Source organism: Macrobrachium nipponense, chromosome 39 (genome assembly GCF_015104395.2).
Source record: "Macrobrachium nipponense isolate FS-2020 chromosome 39, ASM1510439v2, whole genome shotgun sequence".
In the NCBI taxonomy this organism is placed as follows: domain Eukaryota; kingdom Metazoa; phylum Arthropoda; class Malacostraca; order Decapoda; family Palaemonidae; genus Macrobrachium; species Macrobrachium nipponense.
This window is the reverse complement of record NC_061099.1, coordinates 52,601,386-52,625,014: the sequence shown is the minus strand read 5'-3', so window position 1 is coordinate 52,625,014 and position 23,629 is coordinate 52,601,386. Positions and strand designations below refer to the sequence as shown.

Sequence of the window (23,629 nt, the reverse complement as noted above, 5' to 3'; positions counted from 1 at the left end):
CATTATTATGTCAGTCTCTTCCATATATAGGCTTTATTCTATGTTGCTATCTTGATATCAGGTACAATTTTATGTAAACAGCACAAACATTCCCATATTCACCAAAATTCACTGCCTATACAAATGGTAGAGGGTTGGGAGTGAGTTTGCCTTCAATAATTATGAAAGTTGTTGGTGACATGCATCAGTTACCCTGAAGATGTCTCGGACCTCTTTTGCAGAGCTATCCTCAAGGATTTGTGCATTAGTATTCAGGGTGAAACTATGGAATTTTCTCTCAGTTTCACCTTTAGATTCTTGTAGTTCCTAATCTCATTGACTGTATTTTGTGGATCTGCGTAGCTTTTGTCCAGTGAGTCCATCTCCCTCTTTTCACTATCTTAACTCTTGAATGGTTGAAGGCGACCCAAGGCTTATTAGCCTGAATTTCATTATTTATTCACAGTCAATTGTAGTAAACTTTTGTATTTTTAAGAAATGAAATTGACTTCCTTCATTCCATTATTATTTTCTATTTTTCAAACAATGTTCCTAAGGTGACATGGATAAGTCTTCTTTTTTTGAATATGAATTTATTGTAAAAATGTACACTAGTTACTTTGAAGTATAATGTGTGGTACACTGATGCCAGTTAATGACTTAAAATAAATAACATTAGTACAGTACAGTATTACAGCAAAATAAATACACGTGTTAAGCCCTGACTTACTGAACAAGATTATAAAAAATATTTATAAAGCGTCAATTACTTGCAGAATGCCGTTTCACTTCATTATGCAAACAGCACCATTTGAGCCAAACAGAAATGCTTGGCAGAAAACTGGATTTCAACTCTGAGGAGTTGTGTTGTCAATGCTTTAGACAACATATTGAAAGATTTACAAATTATAGCTACTCCAGAGCTCCTTAGAAGTCATCTGAGCATTCTCAGGCAAAAGATACTATGCCTAAAGCCTTGAAATACAGCTCAGGAGAGATACTGTAAGGTTCCTAAAATACTGCTATTTTCATTAAAAGCTATTCAACTTTTAAATCATCAAATAAAAGCTGGATTTCAACATTAATCTGTTTTGGGAGTAGATATATCCCAATGCTTTAAGACTGTTATATAACAGCAATACATCTTGAACACTAGTGTTTAATTAGACTCAAGAGTAGAGCCTTTGTGGTGACTCAGACCAGTTATACACTTTTGGCACATTAATTTACAACGTGGTCACGATATAACAATTCCAAATAGTATAGAAGTAAGTACGTACAACCTTTACAGTGTTAGCTAAACAACAAAGCTGCGGACACTGTAGCAATAATAACATTTGGTATTTTAGATAAAAATCAAATACAACATGAGGTTTTTCTATACATAAAGATTATTTTGACACAGACTTGTATCAAGTGACATGCTTCAGGCAGCATTCAGCATGCTGTTGATCCAATAAAAATTACAGTATATACGTATGTATCAGACTTTAATATGGCTTTATAGCTTATCAAAATTATTTTGATTTGATACTAAATATATACTGTACATCCTGGCAAATCCTTATAAAATTATAAAAAATTCAACACAACTGTGTAATAGTTTTAAATATAGCACTCTAAATCTATGTACAATAAATCGTTTTTCACAATGTCACAAGTTAATTTCTATATAGTACTGAATATGTAATCACTATGTTATACAAAATGTACATAAATGCTGTTTTCCTTCTGAAAGGAATTAAAGGTTAATATACATCAGCCTCAAAAGAAGCATGCAATTAGCATCAATATAAAAAGTAGCTGCGGAATTAGAGGCATTTTATTTACAGCCAAGCCATTGATCCTAAAAATTAACATTATTACCATACATTAATTTGGACAAGGCATAGCATTGCTACATGTTACACAACAATGATTCTGTTCATACAAGATTAGGAACAAGTTACATACATGTTACTAGAATTACATTGACTTGTTTATTATTTTACTACAACTGGAATCACAGCTTTTGAAGAACTGAATGGTCGTAATTTATCTAAAATATATATATATATATCTTATTCATTAACATGTATGTAGTAATTTATTCCCAACGGTTTTCAAGTTCTGCCCCTGGTCAAAGAGTTCTGCCAAATATATTTCTCCTTATATAAAATACTGACCAACAGACAAGAAATTAAATTTTGAAAACAATGTACTGTATTTGTGAATTAGGGCTGCACCTATATTCACATGTATTACATCACAGATACTGTGTAAAAAATTTACACATTAAATATTTGGACAAGAAATTAATTCACACAAAAGTATTAACTGAAAAGTAACTAGTATCAGTAAAAGAGCACATAAAAAGTGTGGCACTTTTTATAAATTGGCTTGAAATTAATAATAATAAAAAAAAAACAGCGGAGCATGCTAATAATATATGACAGTCTTACAGACCACCCGCATTAGGATTTGTTGCATATAGTATTAGGTATTTACCAAGAGTGAAAAAATTACTAGAGGAGATGGCTGCTCAAAAGAACTATTATCAGCACCATCTTATCTTTGAATTCAAAGCTTTTAATATAAAACTTCAGCAGCAGTCATAGCATTAAGTATTTGGTAAAAGTTTGGTAGCCCATCATATCACATCATAATATACTCATGGCACAAAGTCATCACGTCCATTGCACTTAAAGGTGGACTACACAAAGTAGTATTTAATAGCCTATGGGTCAGGAAAGACATTGAGAGCTATTAAACCAATTTTTTTGTTCTATGAACAGAAATTCCTAGGAAGTGGAGCTCATCCTCCAGAAAAACCAGAGAGCTTTGTTACACTAGCCTGGAGGGGTTTGTCCTTTTTCTCAGAACCTGTCCCTTTGACGAAATATTTTATGGAACGGCTTGTTCAATTTCCTAAGAAAGGTTAAACGCAACTGATCATTTTATAACAGTCCTGGGTGTTGACAAAGTAATGTTTCTAGATACAACCTTTACTTTCTTCACTGGTGTTGCCGAGTCCCCAGCACTAACTTTCGATGATGATGATGTTGTAGGTCTCATGAAAGCAGGGATATCACCTTTCTTAGAGGATATACTTTTCATTGAGCCCCCAGTTGACCGTCTGGTTGATAATTCTGGTTTAGGTGGTGAAGAACGGAAACTGGAAGAACGATCAACTAAAGGTTTTGATCCTGTGGACAGATGTGCTGTAGTTCGATTTGTTCCACCAGCCCTACTGTTTCCAGAATTAGAACGTGACAAGTTTTCCTTAGAGCTTCCAGAGTCACCCCGTTTTACTTTGACTGATGTAGATGAATTTGGAGTTTTCCGTAAAGAGCCACTTGTGTTTCGACTACGACTATCATTTGTGGTAAGAGAGCGTACCTGAGCTGGAGCCAGTGGCCGTTTTGATCTGGTATTATTGTTGTTAATGTTATTAATTTTTCCTATACTACTTGAAGTCCGAACATTAGACGATATACCTTTTCTCAAAGATCCTTCGCTAGACTGTTTGCTGAGTGACCCTGTTGAGCGAGTGGAGTCTGCTCGAGACAGTGGCCGGTTAGGAGTAGCACCTCCTGAACTCTGAAGTGATCCAGAAGATCTTGTGTGATCATCCAAAAACTGAGGCTGATTGGTGTCACCTTTTGGGCTACATGGAGAGCTCTGAGTATTATCATAACTCTCGGTACCACGGTTCATACGAAGACTCTTTGTAAGGTTCTTAAAGGTTGAGGAATAGCCAGATATTTTTCCATGTGCTCTAATGCTACTAGAATCAGATTTGTTACTGACCATGCTAGCTGTGCTTGGTGATTTTGAGGGTGGTCGAGCAGGCCTCACTGTATTTACAGAAGCTGCTGAAGTTAATGATGACCGTGAGGAACGCAAACTTGAACGTGAACCAGATTTTTCTGCTCTCTTAAATGCATTTAGGTTATTTTTATCAGCTGATTGACTTCTACTCTCAACATAATTTTCAATTTTAACATTACTTTGCTCAGTCTTCAAAAGATTATTTCTTTTGTCTACAGCAGAATCTCGAACATCACCAGTTGATGATGCTCCTTGACTGGTTGAATCTGATTTCAAGCTTCCTGTATCTTCAAATCCTTCATCAACTTCTTTGGTTGAGTTACGATTTTTGCTTTTGGTGCCATTATCAATAAGAGACCTAGTTTGTCTTTCACCACGGCGAATGGTAGGAGTTTCTTTGGTTTCAAGTTTAGAAAACAATTTGCTAACCCCTCGAGAAGAGTCTCCAAATACTGAACGTTTTTTAGCTTTCTCTTTCTCTTTCTCTTTGTCTAGAGCCTGTCGTACTTGTGAAGGATCAATGGCACTTCGAGCCCGATCTCTTCTCTCTCTACGCAATTCACTAACTCCAGAAGTTGATCGGAAAGAGCCTCTTGTTTCAAGTCCACGAGCAACTGTGTCTTGCTTTTTACGCTGAAGCCGTTCTGAAGCAGGAGGATGAAGCTCATTTTTGGAATTTTTATTTTTGTGTTCTTCCATTGCACGTTGTACATCATATTTATCACCACTGGGTTTGAAACGCCGAGTGATTCGTTCTTTCCAAGTGTCTGTCTCTTGAGCCTTAGTACTACCCGATTCATCGTCTGCTTTAGTTTCTTTGATTCGCTGCCACCGTTTTAGTCGTGAATTTTTATCTTCATGTTGTTCTTGAGGAATTTCAGTTGTTACAGCTTGGTGTACATTTGTGTGAAGTTTTTCTACAGTTGATCCTTCTTCCTGAGGTATGTGCCGTTCTGGTGAAGCACGTGGTGTTTTACCTGATCCCTCACCTCTTGCTTTCTCAGCTTGATGTGAAGAATAGTCGTTTTCATCGTGGGATTCACTCTGTTTTAATTCTGATTTGTCTTGAGTCTTCTTATGCCTTAAAGTTTTCCGAACAGAGGAAAATCTGTCAAAATTACCATCTCCAAGACAATCATCATCACCAACAGAAGAGGGACGTTCCTTCTGACGAGCAAGCATTTGTTCTGTCTCGCTATCTCCGTCTTTGGCCAAATCTGCTAATCTTTTAAAACGCTGAGAGCGTCTTGCAGTACCTCTCTCCTCAAACTCACTGCCAGCTCCTTCATTCTCAGAGCTGTCAATACCAGACCTTAGTTTCTGCTTACCACCTTCATTGTCAGAAGTAAATTTTCTTTCTCCCACTAGTGAACGTCTACCCTCACTTGTTAAGCTCCGAAATCTAGAGATTCCCCGCCGCAGATCAAGATCTTCAGTCTCCTCTTGCTCAGGATTCACCCACCTAGAGTCAGAGGGTGATCGAAAGCTTCTCATTGTAAAAGCTCTTCTGGTTACTGGGGGGGTTTCAATATTCTCTGCATCTATTTCAATTTTATCCAATTTTCCTTCCTCTCTTGACGACCGTCGTAAATGACGAGGAATAGATGGTGGGAGAAGCTTTTGATCTTCAATAACACTCTCTTTACGTTCTTCCTGTGCTTTCTCTTCATCTTCTTCTGGGAGCTCTACAGATTCAGTTCCTAAAGAGCAAATAGTTCCAGCTATATGAGAAGCTGGAAGGTTGTCCTTCAATCTTTGTTGTAAAGCAGACCTTAGGCTTGATGGTGTCATGGTGCGTGAATATACTCGCTTTTCACGCCTTGACTCTTCAGTGCTTCTTCCTGGGCTTGGCTCAATCTTTAAAGGAAATACAAATTAATGTTAAAGATACAAATTTATATCCCTGAAAACATAATGTAAAATATTTGAAATCCTTAACATAAGCTCATTTCTAAATCTAAGCCCTATGAGGGAATATCTGACAAAAATTTGAATGATTGATGATTTATTGAAATTGCATTTATTTCAGAATGGTTAATGTAGTGTGAAAACAAAACCCAGTTATGATGGTTCATGGAGGCTGTATGCAAGTTAATAAAATCATTTGTTACAAATAAATAAACAATCTGGAAAACATGACTCAAAATAGAATTTTGTTAAACCAATAATGATTAAACATTGTCCATTGCAAGAATCTTTATTTGAATGCAAATAATTCATAACATTCAGAAAAAAAATTTGCTTTAAAGTAGCATAAAAAACAGCTATAAATATGTTTAGAAAACTCACCCAAAATATCTAATCATAAACCTTTGGATGATATTGCCACTAATAATAATGTACCAAAGGCTTCATGAAGTTTATATGGACTGAGATACTACGCTTGTAATTGGTGTCTGAAAGTAATTTTGAGAACCATATACAGTAGTACTTAAATTCTCCATAGGAGAATGCAGCCTAAACCCAAGAATGGAGATTACCAGTGATTGTTAGGCTTATTATAATAACTTAGAAAACTTGGACTGGAAAACAATTTTTCTATGAATAGTATAGTACTACCATGTTGGCCATGTTTTCTAAAACTCATTTGACTATATTAAGAATAAAAAGGAGTTATGTGATTCAGGTTTATTGGGTTGATTTATGTGGGTTGATAATATCTAGTATCCTTACTATATTACATATTGGCTTTCTTCCATGATGAAATCTTTGACTTGATAAAATCTTTGACCAATTACATTTTGTGCCCAAGTATCGGAGTGTGGTATCGGTAAGTATTGGTGAATTTCTGGCCGATACCAACCATTACTTTTGTCATTAATATAGGAATTAAAAATCCTTCTAGGTTGCCATAATGTTAATTTTCTGTATCACTTTTCATTTCTAGGATAATTATATTGAATATTATCTTTAATAAAATTATAATTTTAACTTAGTTCAGATGGTCCAAGTCTAGTATGAACTGGAACTTGCAAAGGGATTTGTGCTTTTTTTGTGTTGATCTATACTGAGAAGCAAACTCTGGTCCTTTCGTAATCTGATTTTATATATGTGTACAGGTATCTCATTTTTCTTGGGATTACTTAATAAAAACTATTATGTATTGTAATGAGGAAAAGGATTAACCCTTCAATTACCAAAACCTTTCATAATCTAAATGAATGAGTCAGTTAACTGTTTCTAGCCAATATATAAATTAAAACTCAGAATAAAATTATATAACTTAGAGATTTCAGATTGCTCGTCACCCCATGAATTCAAGTAAGCACTACGTACCTAAATTGTTCAAAGTCTTCTAATGGTAGTCATAATATAAGCCAGACTGTATCCAGTAATAAAGGGATTTAATGCTAAATAGTTATACTTGATGTTCTTTCTCAATGAAATTTGTGCCTTTGAAATTGTTTATATAACCCTATTAGTATATGACCATCCAACTTTTGAACCTTTAATATAACCAGTTGGAATACTCCTTCCAAGTAAGGTCAACAATGCAACACTGTCCCCTGCAAAATGAACATCAGGAAAGCCACCCTGTTCACAGTCAAACCAGACTTCTTCACCAGTCACACAATTACAATTACAATCCTATAAATAAAATGGGTTCACAGGAATGTGAATGTCTGCTCTCTATGCCCAAAGAAAGGGGCCAGGTAGTCATATGAGTGATGGGTAACACACCATCCCTCAACGACATGCTGCTAATTAGTTACTTCGATAACAATCTTTCATTGATAGATTCTAACTGGCACCAGAAAAGTAAGAGATGAGGGTCTGCATTATCACAGGAACAAACATATTACTCTGAATACTACATTAAATTAATATGTAATGTTAAGTACATAGCCGCTTATAGTTTTGCACAGAGTGCGCTAATACATCTGAAAGGAAAGTAAGAAATGTTATTACAAAATTAATGTACTTTTTACAGTAACGTAAAAGCAGAAGGCAACAGATAGATAATAGGCGTGTATGTACACTCAACAAGAAAACTGAAGATACAGTTTGCATTAGCTTTCGTTGATCAAATTTCCAGTTTGTTTTTACTGAAAAGACATAATATCACTAAATTTACTCTAGAATATGAAAATACACTGCAAATTATATCATATAAGTTAAAACTGCAAATCAAAACCGTTCAGATACTTAAAAACACGATATATGTCCGAAGTAATTGGAATATCCCAGATGGATTCGTTCATAGAGATCTGGTAGATAGAATGTGAATTTCTGATTGTAGTACCATGAATCACGGCGACAATATTTACTAATTTTCCTTCATAAGCGGGGATATTATTGTATCGTCGTAGGAGGTGAATGCAATTATTTTAGTTTCTACAAACTCGTCTTTGTATTTCAATGTGATTAAAGTTAGCTAGCGTCAATGGCAGTCAATGTTGCGACGGCTAAGTTAGGTTGAGCAAATCTAGTTGCATCTGCAGAAGCGTTTTCTATGATGTGAGGAGGAGCCCTAGAACTTCGAGCGGGAAATCGCAAGTCACTGGATACTGGCTTACGTAACGGATTTTACACTTTGATTACTTTGACGTTGGCATGGATCGAATGCTAGTTGCTGTTAACAAAGCTTCTGTCTTTAAACATAAATCTTCATCAAGGTTAAAGTAGCATGTCAGCTCAAAGTTTTCTGGCTATATGCTCCCATTACAAAGCAGTTCGTAGTAGCCTACAGCCCTACACGACTGCATTTCTTTGCCGCAAGGCTGAAAGATCTCCCAACACATCAGCATTTTTTCCACGATATAAAACTTTAATTGCCTGTGCAATACATATAGAGTTAATTGTGGTAATAAAAATTTTTACTTAACACAGCTTTTTTCGTGAATAATTTGTGGACGAAACCCGATTTTCAAAAGTACAGACGATATCAAGAGAGCAAAAATGACCGCAGCCTACGTCTAAAATATTCCACGTCTTTTTACAATCTTTGAATGTTGCGGCAACTGTCGAATGAAATAAAGATTAGGGTATAAATTTCTTAAGAGAATTAGCTTGAATATTATGATCCTTCAAATTTTATCTAGCATAGTGCAGCACGATCTTGGCAGTCACATCACCCTGTTTCCCAGGTATCTGTGCACCGAGTCACCGCTCTTTCTTCTGCCTTTCCCCCGTCACAAGTCCGTCACCAATGCTATAATTCTCTCTCTCTCTCTCTCTCTCTCTCTCTCTCTCTCTCTCTCTCTCACTTCTAAATCATACTTTAAAAATATATATTACCACTCAATCTCCCAAAGAAAATATAATGAAATTAAGTAGTTATAAATAGGCCTAGGCTCTCATGTAAGCAGATTTTGCTCTCTCTCTCTCCACTTTTAAAACATATTTGAAAAAATATTATCACTCAATCTCTAAGTAAATATAATGAATTAAGTATCTCTTTAGATAGGCCTATGCTTATGCTCTCTCTCTCTCTCTCTCTCCCTCCCCACTTTTGAAACATTTGAAAAAATATTATCAATATTATGAATTGAGTATCTCTATCGACAGGCCTATGCTTGTGCTCTCTCTCTCTCTCTCTCTCTCTCTCTCTCTCTCTCTCTCTCTCTCTCTCTCTCTCTCTCTCTCTCTCTCTCTCTCTCTCTCTCTCTCTCTCTCTCCATATTTCATTCTTTACTATATTTGTTCCTCATGATTTCCACAAGTTCTGCCCAAATTTTAAAACACTTTCTCTCATTGTTTGAGATCCGTCTTTAATTACGTTATTACGTATGAATTTTACGTCAGTTTAGTGTCAAAGATTACTTATAAGGTTTCACAGTAGGTTTTAAAAAAGGATGATTGTTATTCTACCCTGAACTGACGTTACCAAACCAATATTAACGAATACTATAGAGCCTGTTTCTACATTCAAGTATAAATGATTATAGGACTTCTACAGAATCTTTATGGTGTCAAGTTAATGGAAATCTAGAAAGCAACAAACGCTATGATTTTGAAGCTCCGCCCTCTTTCTAGAGTTGCCAGGTGTGGCATTATTGAACAATATATGACCGAGGATTTAAAAAAACTGTATCTTAACTTTCCTTGCCGAGTGTACACAGAATTTTTTGAATAATCAAGGGCAAAGAATAAATGATGTTAAGGAAGGTTTCAATATATGGAGTATCATTATGTTTTGCACAGTTATTACCTTTTCTATTGAACGCAAGATGTCGGCTGATACATCCACTGAATGCCTGTACTTCTGTATTAGCTGTTCAGACCTGCTTGATGGTGAATCATCAGCAAGGGATTGTGCAGGTGCTGATCCACGACGGGGAGACTCGTTTTCAATTTCTTCATCACTGCTATCTGTAAATGAAGCAGAAAAAGTCGTTTAGTTACAGTACCTTTCTGTTACACCCTCACAAACTGTCAGAAGGAGATTACTTAGGGCAGAATTTGTCACCAATTGATATCTGTGGTGGTGTTTGTTACCTTAATACAAATGTGGAAAAATAGTTTAATCTGCCTTCTGTTTATTTAATTCTGTCTGTGAAACCTTTATTAATAATTTTTTTGGTACATTTACTATATCATTTTCACGGAGGTGAAAATGGATGTGTACCTTGGAATGCTGAGTTTTTCTTCTTTTCATCCTGTGATGGTCGACGAATGTATAACTTTAGTGTATCCTGCGAGTCATGCCGGCCTAAAGCTTGAATCAGTGAAGATCGTCTGCTGGAGGCATCATCCTGATCATCTAAAGGGTCATCATATCCCTGCAAGGCAAACAGGATATGTACAATGAATTCAAATATGTCTTAATTCTTATAATATTTAACATTAGTAAAGAATTTGTGTTAAAAATACATACTGTGACCTAAGTCTTTATTTAACCAAACTTATACCATAATAATTACTGCACAAAACATGAAAGATACAGATTCTAATGTGACAGCTAATTAAATGTGCACTAACTACAGGAATTTTCCCAGATTATGTCTTGACTTGGAATTATGCACTTTTGAAAACCAGTTAGATATAAGTACAGTATTGTATCAGTATAGTTATATTCATCATTCCAGAACTTTCCCCTTGCACAGGTACTTCTCACAGCATGTCTTGTATGGTACACTGCAGGCAGTATTAAGTGTTCTTTGTAGCCTTCACTCACCTAACACTCAATGAGAAATCCCACTTGGCTTCCAGCAAGTGCCCTTCCCAGTTCTGTGTGTGTATATGTGTGTGCAAGCAGTGGGGTTAGCTCTTCCTCCTGTGTCTCTTCAGAGGTGGACTGGTTAAAGCCTGTGCAACCCTGTGCATACCTGGTCAACAGATCAATGCATGCTCCCCTGAAGTACACCTGGTCAACCTACATGATTTATTGTCTGAATTTTTCTGTTTTAGGGAGGTTGACTCCTCTTCCCACATTAGTTTGGAAACACTGGCTGAACCTGTGCAACCCTGCATGTACCTGATATAGTACAGATCATTGCATGGTACCTTTTCTCCAGTGTTCCCTTGGAAGCACACATGGATATAACACAACCCTCCCTTCTCATTCCACCTCCTGCTTCATCCTTGGATCATGTACATGCCAACAGTAGAGGCCGTTTCATAACACATCTGTCTTTAAGACAACAATATCAGGATGGCATGATAGTGTCTGGGCATGCACCTATTCCCTATTCACCTGTAGAATATACATGGAATAGGTTCAAAAGCAGATCACTTGTGTAGGGAGAATGCACTGACCTTCAACCATTTCTCAGGACACAAGCATTGGCTCCTAACCTGCGCTTCTCTGGGTATGAGCTACCTCCCCCCTCTTAAGTGTGTTTTTTAAGACTGTACAGATGTGGAAGGTAGTTTGCATGTGACACATCTCATACTGTACAGTATACTTCCAAGTACGTACTAGGAGGATTTGTTCATATGCAATTGTAATACACCCAGGTTTACTAGTAGTTTGCTACAGTCCTGGAACGTTCTTTGAATGATAATGCTTTCACTGCCCACTCAAGTAGCCACTCTTAGCCTGTACTTTTCCCTAAGCTCTTATGATTTGTACACTACCCTCTCAAATCTATATTTCATCAAGTGCATACAAACAAGACATTTGGACTATGGTTCTCTGTGGTATTGCACTCACAAGATGTTGACTAGGACTTGCATTGCTATAGCATGTTCACATGTTGCAGCAGTGAGTTTGGTTTTAAGCACTCATATAGAATTCCATGGATTCTCTGCCACAATTTTGGGATGTTATGTGTCAGTCCAGAAATCATTATCATGAGAAGGTCTACAAGTTGATGAACCTTGATTTTGAGTGGTCAAGTCTCTACATATAATCTTTTATTCAGAACATTCATGTCCACAATCTGAAGGAGTGCTCAAGGTTATTGATTTGACATCTTTTTTGTGGGAGATTCCAATGCTTGATTTAGGAATCTGTTTATTCCTGGAGGGCTTTGTCATACTTTTGGAGCCCTTTCAGGAATGTTGGTAAAGTTATTGTTTGTCTCCTTTGGAGCTTAATGATCCTGAGAAAGTAACCACAACCTTACTTGTTGAGCCCCACTGTCAGTGGATTTTCCTATAGGACCATTTAAGTGGCAAAGCAGTTGCTTGTGGCGTTTAGGGCCAGGTTAACAATCTGATCTACAGATAGAGGGTTCCCTGTCATCCAGCAATCAAGCAAACATATCCATAATACCATAGGAGATTCCTGAACAGCATTAGTCACAGCTCCTTCAATGACAGCAATGCCATATATAGCCGACACCTGTTCCCATACTAAGGAGAAGCATGTCTAAAACCAGGGGCAGGAAGGAATTGCAAACTTTATTTTACTTCTCCCTCTCATTGTCAAATGCCTTTCTGGCCTGCTCTTCCTCTTAAATTTTCTCCTTGAGATTGAGGAAGATAAGACCTTCCTCAGGAATGGGTCAACACCTATTGGGCTTCCCATTTTGCCTTTCCTAGGGTAACTTGGTGACATGGACAGAAAAGCGTTTTAATTTCAATACATAATAATCCATTGTGTTTCTGTCTAACCCTCAGTGGAGCAAAGGCAACTACTATATAGCCAAACCATTGAGTGCAGCTAGTCCTTCGTGCTATGGGGTTGGGAGGAAATCTACTTCTTTAAACTCAGACCCACAGCCAAAATTTTGTCAAGATTTTTCCTGTAGAGAGAATCAAACCTTCCTGGCCTTTTTACCCAGCTGCTAAGAAGGGAAGAAGAAAGGAGGGGGTTGCTGAGAGTAGCAATCCCAATCCTTTGCTGTCATGAACAGAGGGATGGCAAGCCATGCATCCCTCTCCTCATTGGTCAAAATTTTCAGGTTTCTGGGGTAATCATTTTTTTCTTTTCAAGGACTGCCACCTTCACCTCTGACACTGATAATTGGTACTTTCCCTCTAGATTCTCTCAAGATCTCAAGCCTTGTTGGTAGGGGTGAAGGCTAGTATGAAGAATGGCACTAGAAATTGTAGCAGTCCAGTCTGTGGGCATTTTTATGGTTGCCTGTTTCTAATGTAGAGGGTTTACTGGTCATGGAAACTGGTCTTTGACATCTCAGCATGCACTGTCCAATATTCCATCATAGAAGTTGACCATCATCTATGATGGAATACTGCATATTTTTCTGATAGATGTTATCTCCACTTTGTCTACAATGAAGGTGTTGACCAATTCAAAGCGCTCTATTTTAAACTTATGACAATCCCACAAGTGTTTTCCAAGGTTCTCTCCTGAGTATGTCTTGGCTAATGTGCAAGGTATATGTAAACTTGCTGTGTTACTTGGACGACTGATTAGTCCTGGTGTCTTCAAATATAATTTTTCGCCAGGACAGAGATCTGCATATCTCTTTGGCCACAAGGCAAGGATCATAGTAAACTGAAAGAGGAACACCTAGCTCGGTTTTGGCCGGTTATCCTTGGCCACCTGTCATCTCAGAGAAGCACATTTCACAGTAGTTCCTCCTGCTCATGCTTAAGAGATGGCTAAAGCACCATGGGGCAGCTCCAAGCAACCTTTCCTCTCAACCATGCCACTAGATAAAGACCACAGAGGTTCTAGGGTAGAGATTGGATGACTGTAACCCCCTAGCTTCTTCTGAACTCTCCTCCCAAAATGGATCTGTTCACAGATGCATTGAAGGAGGGCTAGGGCACATGAGAAGTATGTGAACATAAGTTATAGTGTTGCAGGACATGCTTCATCTGTATATCAATGTTCTGAAAATGCAGGAAGTGTTGCTATTCCTGCAAGTTCTCCAATAACAAGTCACTTGGTAGTGCTGATAAATGGAATGATCTGGGAGACTAGCTCAGTTTCTGGAGTCAGGTTGTAGGTAGGGAGTGGTTCCTACTTCCTCGAATGGTAGAGAAGCATTTTGAGATTGGGGGTTCTCCTATGCTAGACCTGTTTGCTTTCAGGCTGAACATAAAGCTTTCTGTTCCCTTTATTTTATTTCCTGGGGCAGTGATGGAAGTTGCATTCCAATATCCCTGGACTAAGCTGGAATCTGCCATGTTTGTTGGGTGATCAACAGAGTCTTGGTCACCGAAGGTTTCAAGATTATCCTGGTTGCTGCTCATTGTTCATTGGCCTTAAGTCAAGTGGCATCCAGATCTGCTGGCTCTTCAGGAAGGGTGTTTTCCAGTTAGTGTCTGGTCAGCAGGACTTCCTCTTTGACTTTTGATGAGACAAGTTTCTGTCAGTCTGTGCTGTGAAGCTTCCATTCAGGCATAAGTCAGGTTTCAGACTGAAGAGCTAGGATTTCTGTCTTGGTGGAGTTGAGTGATGCTTTAACCGAGAACTTGTTTCAAGAATGTCCTTTGACTTGCTTAGTCTTGGCAAAGAGTGCTGAGGAATTTCTTTGCATCTTGTCCAGCTCTCTGAGGGTTGGGGTCTCTCTTTCTCTTTCTGTCCTGAATTCATGGTGAAATCTCAGAAATCATTAAATTCTTAATAGGGAATTCGAGGGTTCTTTAAACCCCTTCCACCAAGACTTTGTTAGTGGTTATCCAGATGAAATGCTTCTTTTGCCCAAAGTGAGCATCAGATACTATCTGAAACGACCTGTGGTCCTATTACAGAATAGTGGCACCTTTTCAGGCAAGCATAAGGTGAGGTGGTGTTATTTTCCACGAACACCCTTCCTTCTTGGCTTTGTGAGTTATTCAGTAAGACTCCTCTGAAGAGGATGTCACTCACCTTACTCATGCAAGATCCCACAAAGTCAGGGTGTCAGACTGTCTTTAGCCTTCTGGAAGAACTTTTTGGTTTTCTGGGCAATGAGGGCAAGAGTCTAAAACAGGTAGACATCCCTTACCTCAATCTACCGGATAAGTCTTCCACAAGTTCCTTGATACCTTCTCCTTAGGATCTGTGGTGGCTGTTGTGCCGGTACATGTTTTGACAAACAAGCATCTTGCCAAAGTACTTTCGCTTGGTGTAAGTCTAGGGGTATGAATGCAGTGACTGGGCTCCTCTTCCCGTCTTCTGGAGCAGCACCTAGGCTATTTACGGGAAATTACCTAAACTTTGAGCATCCAACTATAGCATTTTTCCTAAGATATGTCCTAATTTCTCCCTTTCATGGAGGGGGGGAGGGGGGGGGGGGGGGGGGGGGCAACATGAGCATGTTTCTTAAAAGTGAATTTTCAGTCAAGAATGACACCTCAAATTTAAATGAGTATAGTATGTTGTTCAAAACATTTTCTGCGAAAAGATTGTTGGGAGGTATCTATGCGTGTTGTCCTTACATAAAGTCATAATAAATAAAGTTACTGTAGACTACCGTATATTTTCACTAGTTTCAATGATACTGACTGACATTTTGCTATATTTGAGACTCAAGTCCGAACACTGTATTCTTTGTACACTGCATCAGTCAGTCCCTAGGAAACAAGGATTATGTTTTTTATTTTAAGGATGTCTGGCAATATAGGACCTCAAAAGATACCCCAGAAATTATTGTCTTGGTTACTTCCAAAACAAAATGACAAGTTGGTCCCTTAGATATCTTAGTAGGTTTATTTGTTGGCTTCCCTTTACTCAAGCTTGGCTGTCACTTCAGATTTAGGTGTTTTTTGTATTTTGCCATAAAGTGCAATCAGATGGCTCACTTCAAAACTCGGCAATAAAATTTGCTGACAATGCATGTGTATACCTCAACTATATCCCAAATTTAGTACTTTTGGCTTTTCAGTCAGAACATTTGGCTTAAGGGAAAGTGTCATCCATCATGAGTAAATCAAACAGTTTTCTTTAGTAGAGAATAACACTGCCTCTATGTATGCAGTAGTACAGTTGACAACACCCTATTTGTGGACTCATGATTCAAGGGCTCACCTATGGATCGTATTATACCAAATATTTGCAGAAAATTTGCCTATTTGCAGTGTTTTTCACTGAAAAATATTCTCAAATTACTGTATTTTCATATAATTTTTGTGACTCAATGCACATTTTTTTTGGTAAAACTATTAAAGCACTCGGGTATAAGCCTTTTTAGAATTTCATTTGTTTTAACTCAAAATAAGCAGTGCTAAGCATTTTTTGAGAGGGCTTTTAAGTATTTGCAGATCTTAGCGATTTGCTGGGGGGGGGGGGTGGGGGGGGGGGGTACCCATCCCCCACGAATACAGGGTCTACTCTAATCCATTGATTAGTAAAGCCACGGCCCTGCCATATAATGGTGAAATCTGGATAAAGGCGAGTAAAAAAAATCTACAGGTATGCAAGGGCTACTCCATACACTTCCTCACCTAACCTTGTCAATACTGCATAATAGTAAACCATAAATATGCTTATAAAACATAACCCTCACCCTTTAAACTGGAAAATTATGCAATTATCTACCTTTTTTAACATAAAGTTCATGAATACACTTAAAAGCAAAAAAAAAAAAAAAAAAAAAAAAAAAAAAAAAAAAAAAAAAAAAAAAAAAAAAAAAAAAATACACTCCCTTTTCTCTTGTGTGCAACACTCAGCATGGTAGGCTATATAATATTTTTCATTTGCTCTGTGGGGCCCTGCTAAGGCGCTCTGGGCATCTACCGTCTGCAGCAACAAACTTGACTTACCACAGAACAGACAGTTTCCCCAAAAAACACAAATAAAAAATGGACAGCCAAAGGGGTGATTTTCATGTGTATTTGCAGGAACTACAGTAGTTCATTTATAAAAAAAAAAAAAACATGTAAATGTAAAATGCTTCAAGCTTTCAAAGCATATGTACGTAATGGAGAACTTTCTTTAACCTTATTTTGTACCAAGAATTGTTAATTGTTTTCCATGTGAGAAAACGCATCTGACCATATAATTATGTCTGTCCCGCTCTGATTTTAGATGCTACCTTTCTGTTCGCAGAAGTCCCCATCTTGTCAGAAATTTGCACAGTTTTTCATTTGCCCCAAACACTGTAAAATGCATCATACTTTACAAACAAAATGAGTAAATCCTTTTTCCCTATATGCAACACAACATGATAATTTACACAACCAATTTTGATCTTTTTCCCAAAAATACAGTACATAGTGCAGGCAATCCCCAGTTATCAGGGATTCCACTCCAACAGGCTTGATAAAGGAAAATTGCCATTAACCGAAACTTGGTGATTTATGGTGTTTATGGCACCGATAATTGGTTAATGGCGCCTCTGTTAGGTATCAGCACCATACTTCTATTATCATCACAGATAAATGGAAATCGGTGCTTTATTGCGCTGAAAATTGCAGATTTTAGGCCATTAACCGAGTGCACCGATAAAGGCCTGTTCACATGACTGGGCCTGATCGGCGGATCTCCCCTCTAACAGGCACACTTGACGGGCAAACCGTCAAATTGCCCGATGGGTCTTGTAGCAAAATCACCATGGTGGTGCCCGATGGCTTGAGCTTCGACCCCGGCAGACGTACGTTAACCATATACATTTCTTTTACTGAGCCATTCTTTGCACCATATTCTCTTCTTTTTCTTCTTTTTCATCACACACAAAGCAATTATCATGCTACACAATATCGTCTTTGCGGTAGGCACCATGTTTATTATACAGCACTGAACACACTACTGACATCGTCTGGCATGCCCACCTCTCCATCGCCTCACCCGTGTGGACAACATTCACGGATAAGCCTGCCAGAATTTGCCCGTCAACGGTCAACCCCGGAGCACGCCGATCAGGCCCGCTCATGTGGACAGGCCTTAACTGGGGACTGTCTACACAAAAAAAAGCAAGCCCCTTATTTTTCTCTTGTACACATGCAGTACAGTAGGCTACACATTGTGTTCATGTGTATGTTTCTTACTGCATTATCACACTTTACTTTTTTGTTTTTGTTTTTGTTTTGCTTGATTTACTGTATAGTATATCATTACGAGTTTAGTTAACTCTAAGTATGACTAGCAAACATAAAAAGAAAATATTTTATCACTGCTGATATTTCATCTTCAATACATATTTATAAATAATTAAAATGCAAATTTGTAGATGTTGGCAGCATGCTGTGCTATTTACAACTCAAGCCTTGTGCCACCACTGCCAGTGAATGTCTGTGTGCGTACATACATACCCAGTACACACAATTGCACTTATCTTTTGGGTTGTAAGATAAAAAATGAAAAAGTATAGTAAAAAATATAAATAAGAATAGCATAAAAAAAGTATAGTAAAAATATAAATGAGAATAGCATTAAAAATCTAAATGCTCTCTCTCTCTCTCTCTCTCTCTCTCTCTCTCTCTCTCTCTCTATCTCTCTCTCTCCTCTCTCTCTCTCTCTCTCTCTCTCTCTCTCTCTCTCTCTCTCTCTCTCTCTTTGCTTTGTTACAGTAGAGTACTGTACATATACTTTAAAGAAATGTGGAAAAATAACATTAAAACACAAAGCAAAGCAAACGCTAGCAGGTCAGACATCTATCTAGCCCTCTTCACTCATCCGGCACTGTATCCCAAACCCTTCCCAGCCATGGAAACTGCTCTCCAGCTCCACCCACCTTCCAAAACAACCCCTTCTCTGAGTGAGTTCCTCTACACAGTCTTACTGGCCCCTTCTCTCCCATGCTGCCCAGCCATTCGACCTACCTTCCCACTCTGGAAACTTCTCTAAACCTCCCCCACCCACCAAACACTTTCTCAGTCTGTTTATGAGTGTAAGCAGTTTTACCAACATTTTCCTGAGGCTGCACAGCACTGCCAACCATTGGAGAGCAGTTTTTTCAATTTAAAAAATTCATATACAGTGTCATATATTTTTGGGCCTTGGTCCCTGGTCCAGTGGGTTGGATAATGTTGAGTTCTGGGCAGTGACGATACAGATAATCAAGGGATTACTGTATCTTGATCTGAGCTTGGGACAATATGTAACATCCGTGAGATCAAGTCTTGACATCATTACTTATTGTATGGCCATACTAGTATGTTATATTATAATGAAAGTCAAATTTACATGTACAGTACTGCATGTGTAAAGACAGTTACTGTGTATCAGTGCAAGGAGGCATAATCTCCCAGATCCATTGTTTTACTGATAAATATAAAAATGTAACTATCCTACAATCCTACAAAACCAGTCATATAAGGAAGTGTCAAATGTTTACTGAATTTTCACTAGAATTTCCCGAATTCTTAAATTTTCTTACTTGTACTGCTTGAACAACTTGTCCTGGCTCAATGTTGGATCTTGATCTCATTCTCCTCAACCTCCTTGCAGCTGTGTTTGTTGCAGAACTGGCTGAAGATGCATTAGTGGATGGTGGATTTTCTTTTGTTGCTTCACTTGAATTGGAGACATTTAAATTACTTTTCCTCCATGGACTTTTATCCTTTTCTTTAGATGGTAAAGGAGACTGGGCTTCTGGAAAAAAGTTCAGTATTACAAATTATGAAAAAATATCCTTTTTAAAGAGTAAAATGTGCATACTCCCAAAGTATGTCTGAATGCCAAAACGTCACTACTCTTTCTATCAACATTAACCAAAACCAACAACCAGTGATTGAGATCAACAGCTCTATTAAGAGAACAAGTTAGAGTAACTGCTAAAATACCTGCTCACAAACATGATGTCAGTGTAATACGTAAAATGAGATGAAAATGTAGCTGTTAAGTAATTATTACATAATGTGTAAAATTGTTGAAGAATACCTAGTAGTAATGTAAAATTTATAGCAATATGCAAAATACAGGATATTATTGCAGAACAAATAATGTGTTTCAGGACGTCAATTGAAAGCATGAAACAGTAGATGTATTGTATGTTTATAAGATTTCTCGTATACTGTATTCTTTTATTTTTTCGCAGTTAATTTGATTTACAAACTACAGATATCATTTCTGGTGCAAAGTAATGCAGCTTTATAACTAAGTGAAAAATATTAGCCTAAAAATTAAATGAAATGGTAAATTACATTTGAAGATCCTGTAATGCTGTAAATTTTGAATGTGTATGTTTACACAGTACATACTTAACCTTGCACAAATCTTTTAAGTATCCTCTGAAAAATGGAGTATGTCATACATATCTAACCTTCAATTGCTTCCATTGCACCAACAACATCTGTTTTTTCCACAGAGGGTCTCCAGTCCCGATAGACACGCTGGTAGCCACTTTGGGTTTCCTCGGATGGCTGGTCCTCTGGAAGAGTTCCCAAGGAAGGCCCTATGCCACCACTGCTCCCTAAACCAGTATTACCACTGCCACCCTCATCTATGAAAGAATAAGAATTAGTTCCAACAAAACTGATACAGAAGTGGGCATTTTCCACTGATATTTGGATGTTACATATAACCTATACAATACTGAGATTTTAAATTAAATCTCAGGACTCCAAATCTCCAGGAAACAAACAGAAAAGTAGTATCTGTAGTCAGGTCTCTAGACATCTGTACTAGAACAGCAGATCACAATGTTGAGAGGATATTTTTATTTCATAAAAGAATTTCAATATATCATGTTTGATATACATACTGTGTACAATGATAGTAGATTCCAAAACTTCCACATTTAGAGTTACTGCTACAAAGGAACAGATGGTCAAGTCCAAAAAAATATGAGAGAATTGTAATTAATTTACATAAGCTTCACCTACAAAATAATGATTAAAGCAAGGTTTTAAAGAACAATTTTTTAAAGTTGTTTAGTCATTACCACAATTTTGGGACGGTTAACCACTGTTGTTCCTTTTCTATAGCATACAATCAAAGGTGTTTATAAATTGCCATTTTGTGTAATAATGTGATATTTTTCTACAATAAATGTCAAATATTCCTGCACAATATTACCAGCTAATGCAGTTAAAATATCTTCCGAACATGAGTGATGAAGATTCCAAATGTCCCAATTACCAGACAGAAAATGTAGGGAGCGACAGCATTATTTGATAATTATTCAAAACGGCAAGCCACTGAAGTTACTTTACAGAATAAGCTAATAGCAGTTTTTCAAGGCTCACTAGTATTTTCAAATAATGAAATACAAAGTGGCTGATTTCATTCATAATATGATATACAGTTCACATAAAACTTGTATGATTTACAGGCAGCAATGAAATATACTATCAATCACAATCCATTATTTTTTGAAAAAATAAATACTGTCGCAGACAGCTGTGTATTAATTAATATGTTTCCTTATAATACGTGAAGGGTTTGGGCACCGCCTTCTATGAACAAAAGTAGTGTATTCAGTTGATTTAGTATAATATCTAACGTAATATAAGTTGTATTCTGACAGACCATAACACACACATTACCTTTGTGCTCTTATTTCCTAGACTATTATCCACAAAATATAAAATTTTGCAACATACTTTTGGTTATTGATGTTAGTGGATTATACTTTATTACATACAGACAAGGGAAGGAAGGAAAGCTAAATATTTGCAGCCAATCCTAGACATGCTTCCTCATTCTCTACCTAATGAACTACATATGTATAGAACATCTTACTCCCATTATTATGAGTATACGTAGTATGGTGGAGGAAATAAATTTTATGTATTCCCTTTAAATATTTTTCTGTGCAATGCAACCTGTTTTTTTTACCCTACATTTAAAGTTCACATACTGTATTTATATATATCTAGCGTATACAATGCACTTAATTGGAAAAGTTGATTGGTAGGTATCCAGAGCACATGAATGAGGGAATGAATTTGAAGAACGGATGAATTAAGCAAAACCACAGCACTTGGAATTAATATGGACTAACCACATAGTTGACTATAGTACATCTAACTGTCCCTTAAGTTTTTTTATAACAAGCTTTTGATTCTCACTGAAAGGTCACAAGACTTATGTAAAGCATGGCATGCAGTTGGTATTTATACTAAATGCTACTTGATATCTTAATAAAATGTAGTCCACTAACATAGGTAATACAAGTCTTGAAGTCTAATAGACCAGTGACTGTTTATCCTTTCAACATTGTTTCCACTTTGAAATAATGAGAGTATAATAAATGAATTATTGTTCTCTCACAGACTTCATACAAAGTTATAAAATGACAAGAACATTGTAAAACAACATATCTACAGAAGTATGTTGAAATTCCAATGGAAAGCATTTGTTGATGTTTACAGACATATTCTTAAACACAAAAAACAATGAATACCATGTAAGGTTATGCACATCAGCTGAGATTTGCAGCAGATTTTTGGATATTGCAGTCTTCAAAGTCGACAGATGTTTTTGAAAATGTTATGTTTAAAACTATGACTGTTACAACATCAGGAAAATGTTCTTGAAGGATACAAGCATTATGCAAACAAAACTAGATGCTAATGACAATACCCTGTATCTTCTGATACTCAAACCAAGTTCTAATGGTGAGGTAAAATTATTCAAGAAGATATAATCTGCCATTAGGAGACAGGTACAGAAGTGATGAGAGACTAGTTGGACAGCATAAATTAAGAAAGAACTACTGGGGTTCTTATTTTTTTTGTAAAGACAGAAAAGCTAAGTTATAGTCCTGAAAATTTTATAATACAAATTTGTAAAGACAGAAAGGCCAAGTTATAGTCCTGAGAACTTTATAATACACAGTACACTGAAACGCTGAAGCAGTTTGAATTTAACATGGCAGAATGACATTTATATATATAAGATATGAGTCATCTTATGTGGTTGAATTCAAGTAAAACGTCACAAACAATGTTATTACAGATACTCATTCCATGAATGCCTGATAATTTCAAACTGTAAAAATTATCAACTCAGACTGCATGACTAAATTCTGAATGCCATGGAAAGAACAATATAAAGTCCTGTTGGGCAAAGATAGATTCCAGTCCATGGGAAGTGAAGCAGAGACCCACAAAAATAAACTTCTTACAATACCTTTAGGTTTGGGGAATAACATTCTGTCAAACCTGCAAAATCCTGGGAGGCTTTGATGAGGATTCAGGAAAAACACAATTTCATTATAAATGTGCAAGCTGTTAAAAAATATGCCTAGATATTGTTTTGGAAAAATTATCATATACATAACATACACTTCAAAATACATTTACAGAAAAAATATATTTTTGTTTACTTTGATATCAAAGATAAAGACGTCATCAACAATGGCACTATTTAAATAAGTCTGCCCCTATGACGTTAAGTCAATCTCACTTCTATATCAGAAAATACAGTACAGTATTTAAGAAACAATACTGTTGAAGAGTTTGGTGTGTCATAATTTAAATCGCAGCTTTGGGACTAAACAGCACTCATTTTATATGTAAGAGTCAATCATGAATTCACCTGCCTCTAAATTTTAAAACTTCAGTAGATCATACATTAAATTAAAATTAAAAGCAATTCGTAATTAACAGCCTCTGTACTTTAATTCAAAATTTCACCCAACTGAGACTCACTATAAGCCTTGCTGTGCTATCA

General features: G+C 36.9%; 1 protein-coding gene across 1 annotated transcript in view; it reads right to left on the bottom strand.

Moving 5' to 3' along the window:
* Positions 1 to 561: 561 nt before the first annotated feature.
* LOC135210350 (uncharacterized) overlaps positions 562 to 23,629 on the bottom strand; it is a 242,784-nt gene continuing 219,716 nt past the window's right edge. The window contains 5 exon segments of the mRNA XM_064243240.1: positions 562 to 5,646; positions 9,941 to 10,101; positions 10,358 to 10,511; positions 19,389 to 19,603; positions 20,274 to 20,453. Of these exon segments, the coding sequence (XP_064099310.1) occupies positions 2,911 to 5,646; positions 9,941 to 10,101; positions 10,358 to 10,511; positions 19,389 to 19,603; positions 20,274 to 20,453 (3,446 nt within the window). The 3' untranslated portion in view covers positions 562 to 2,910.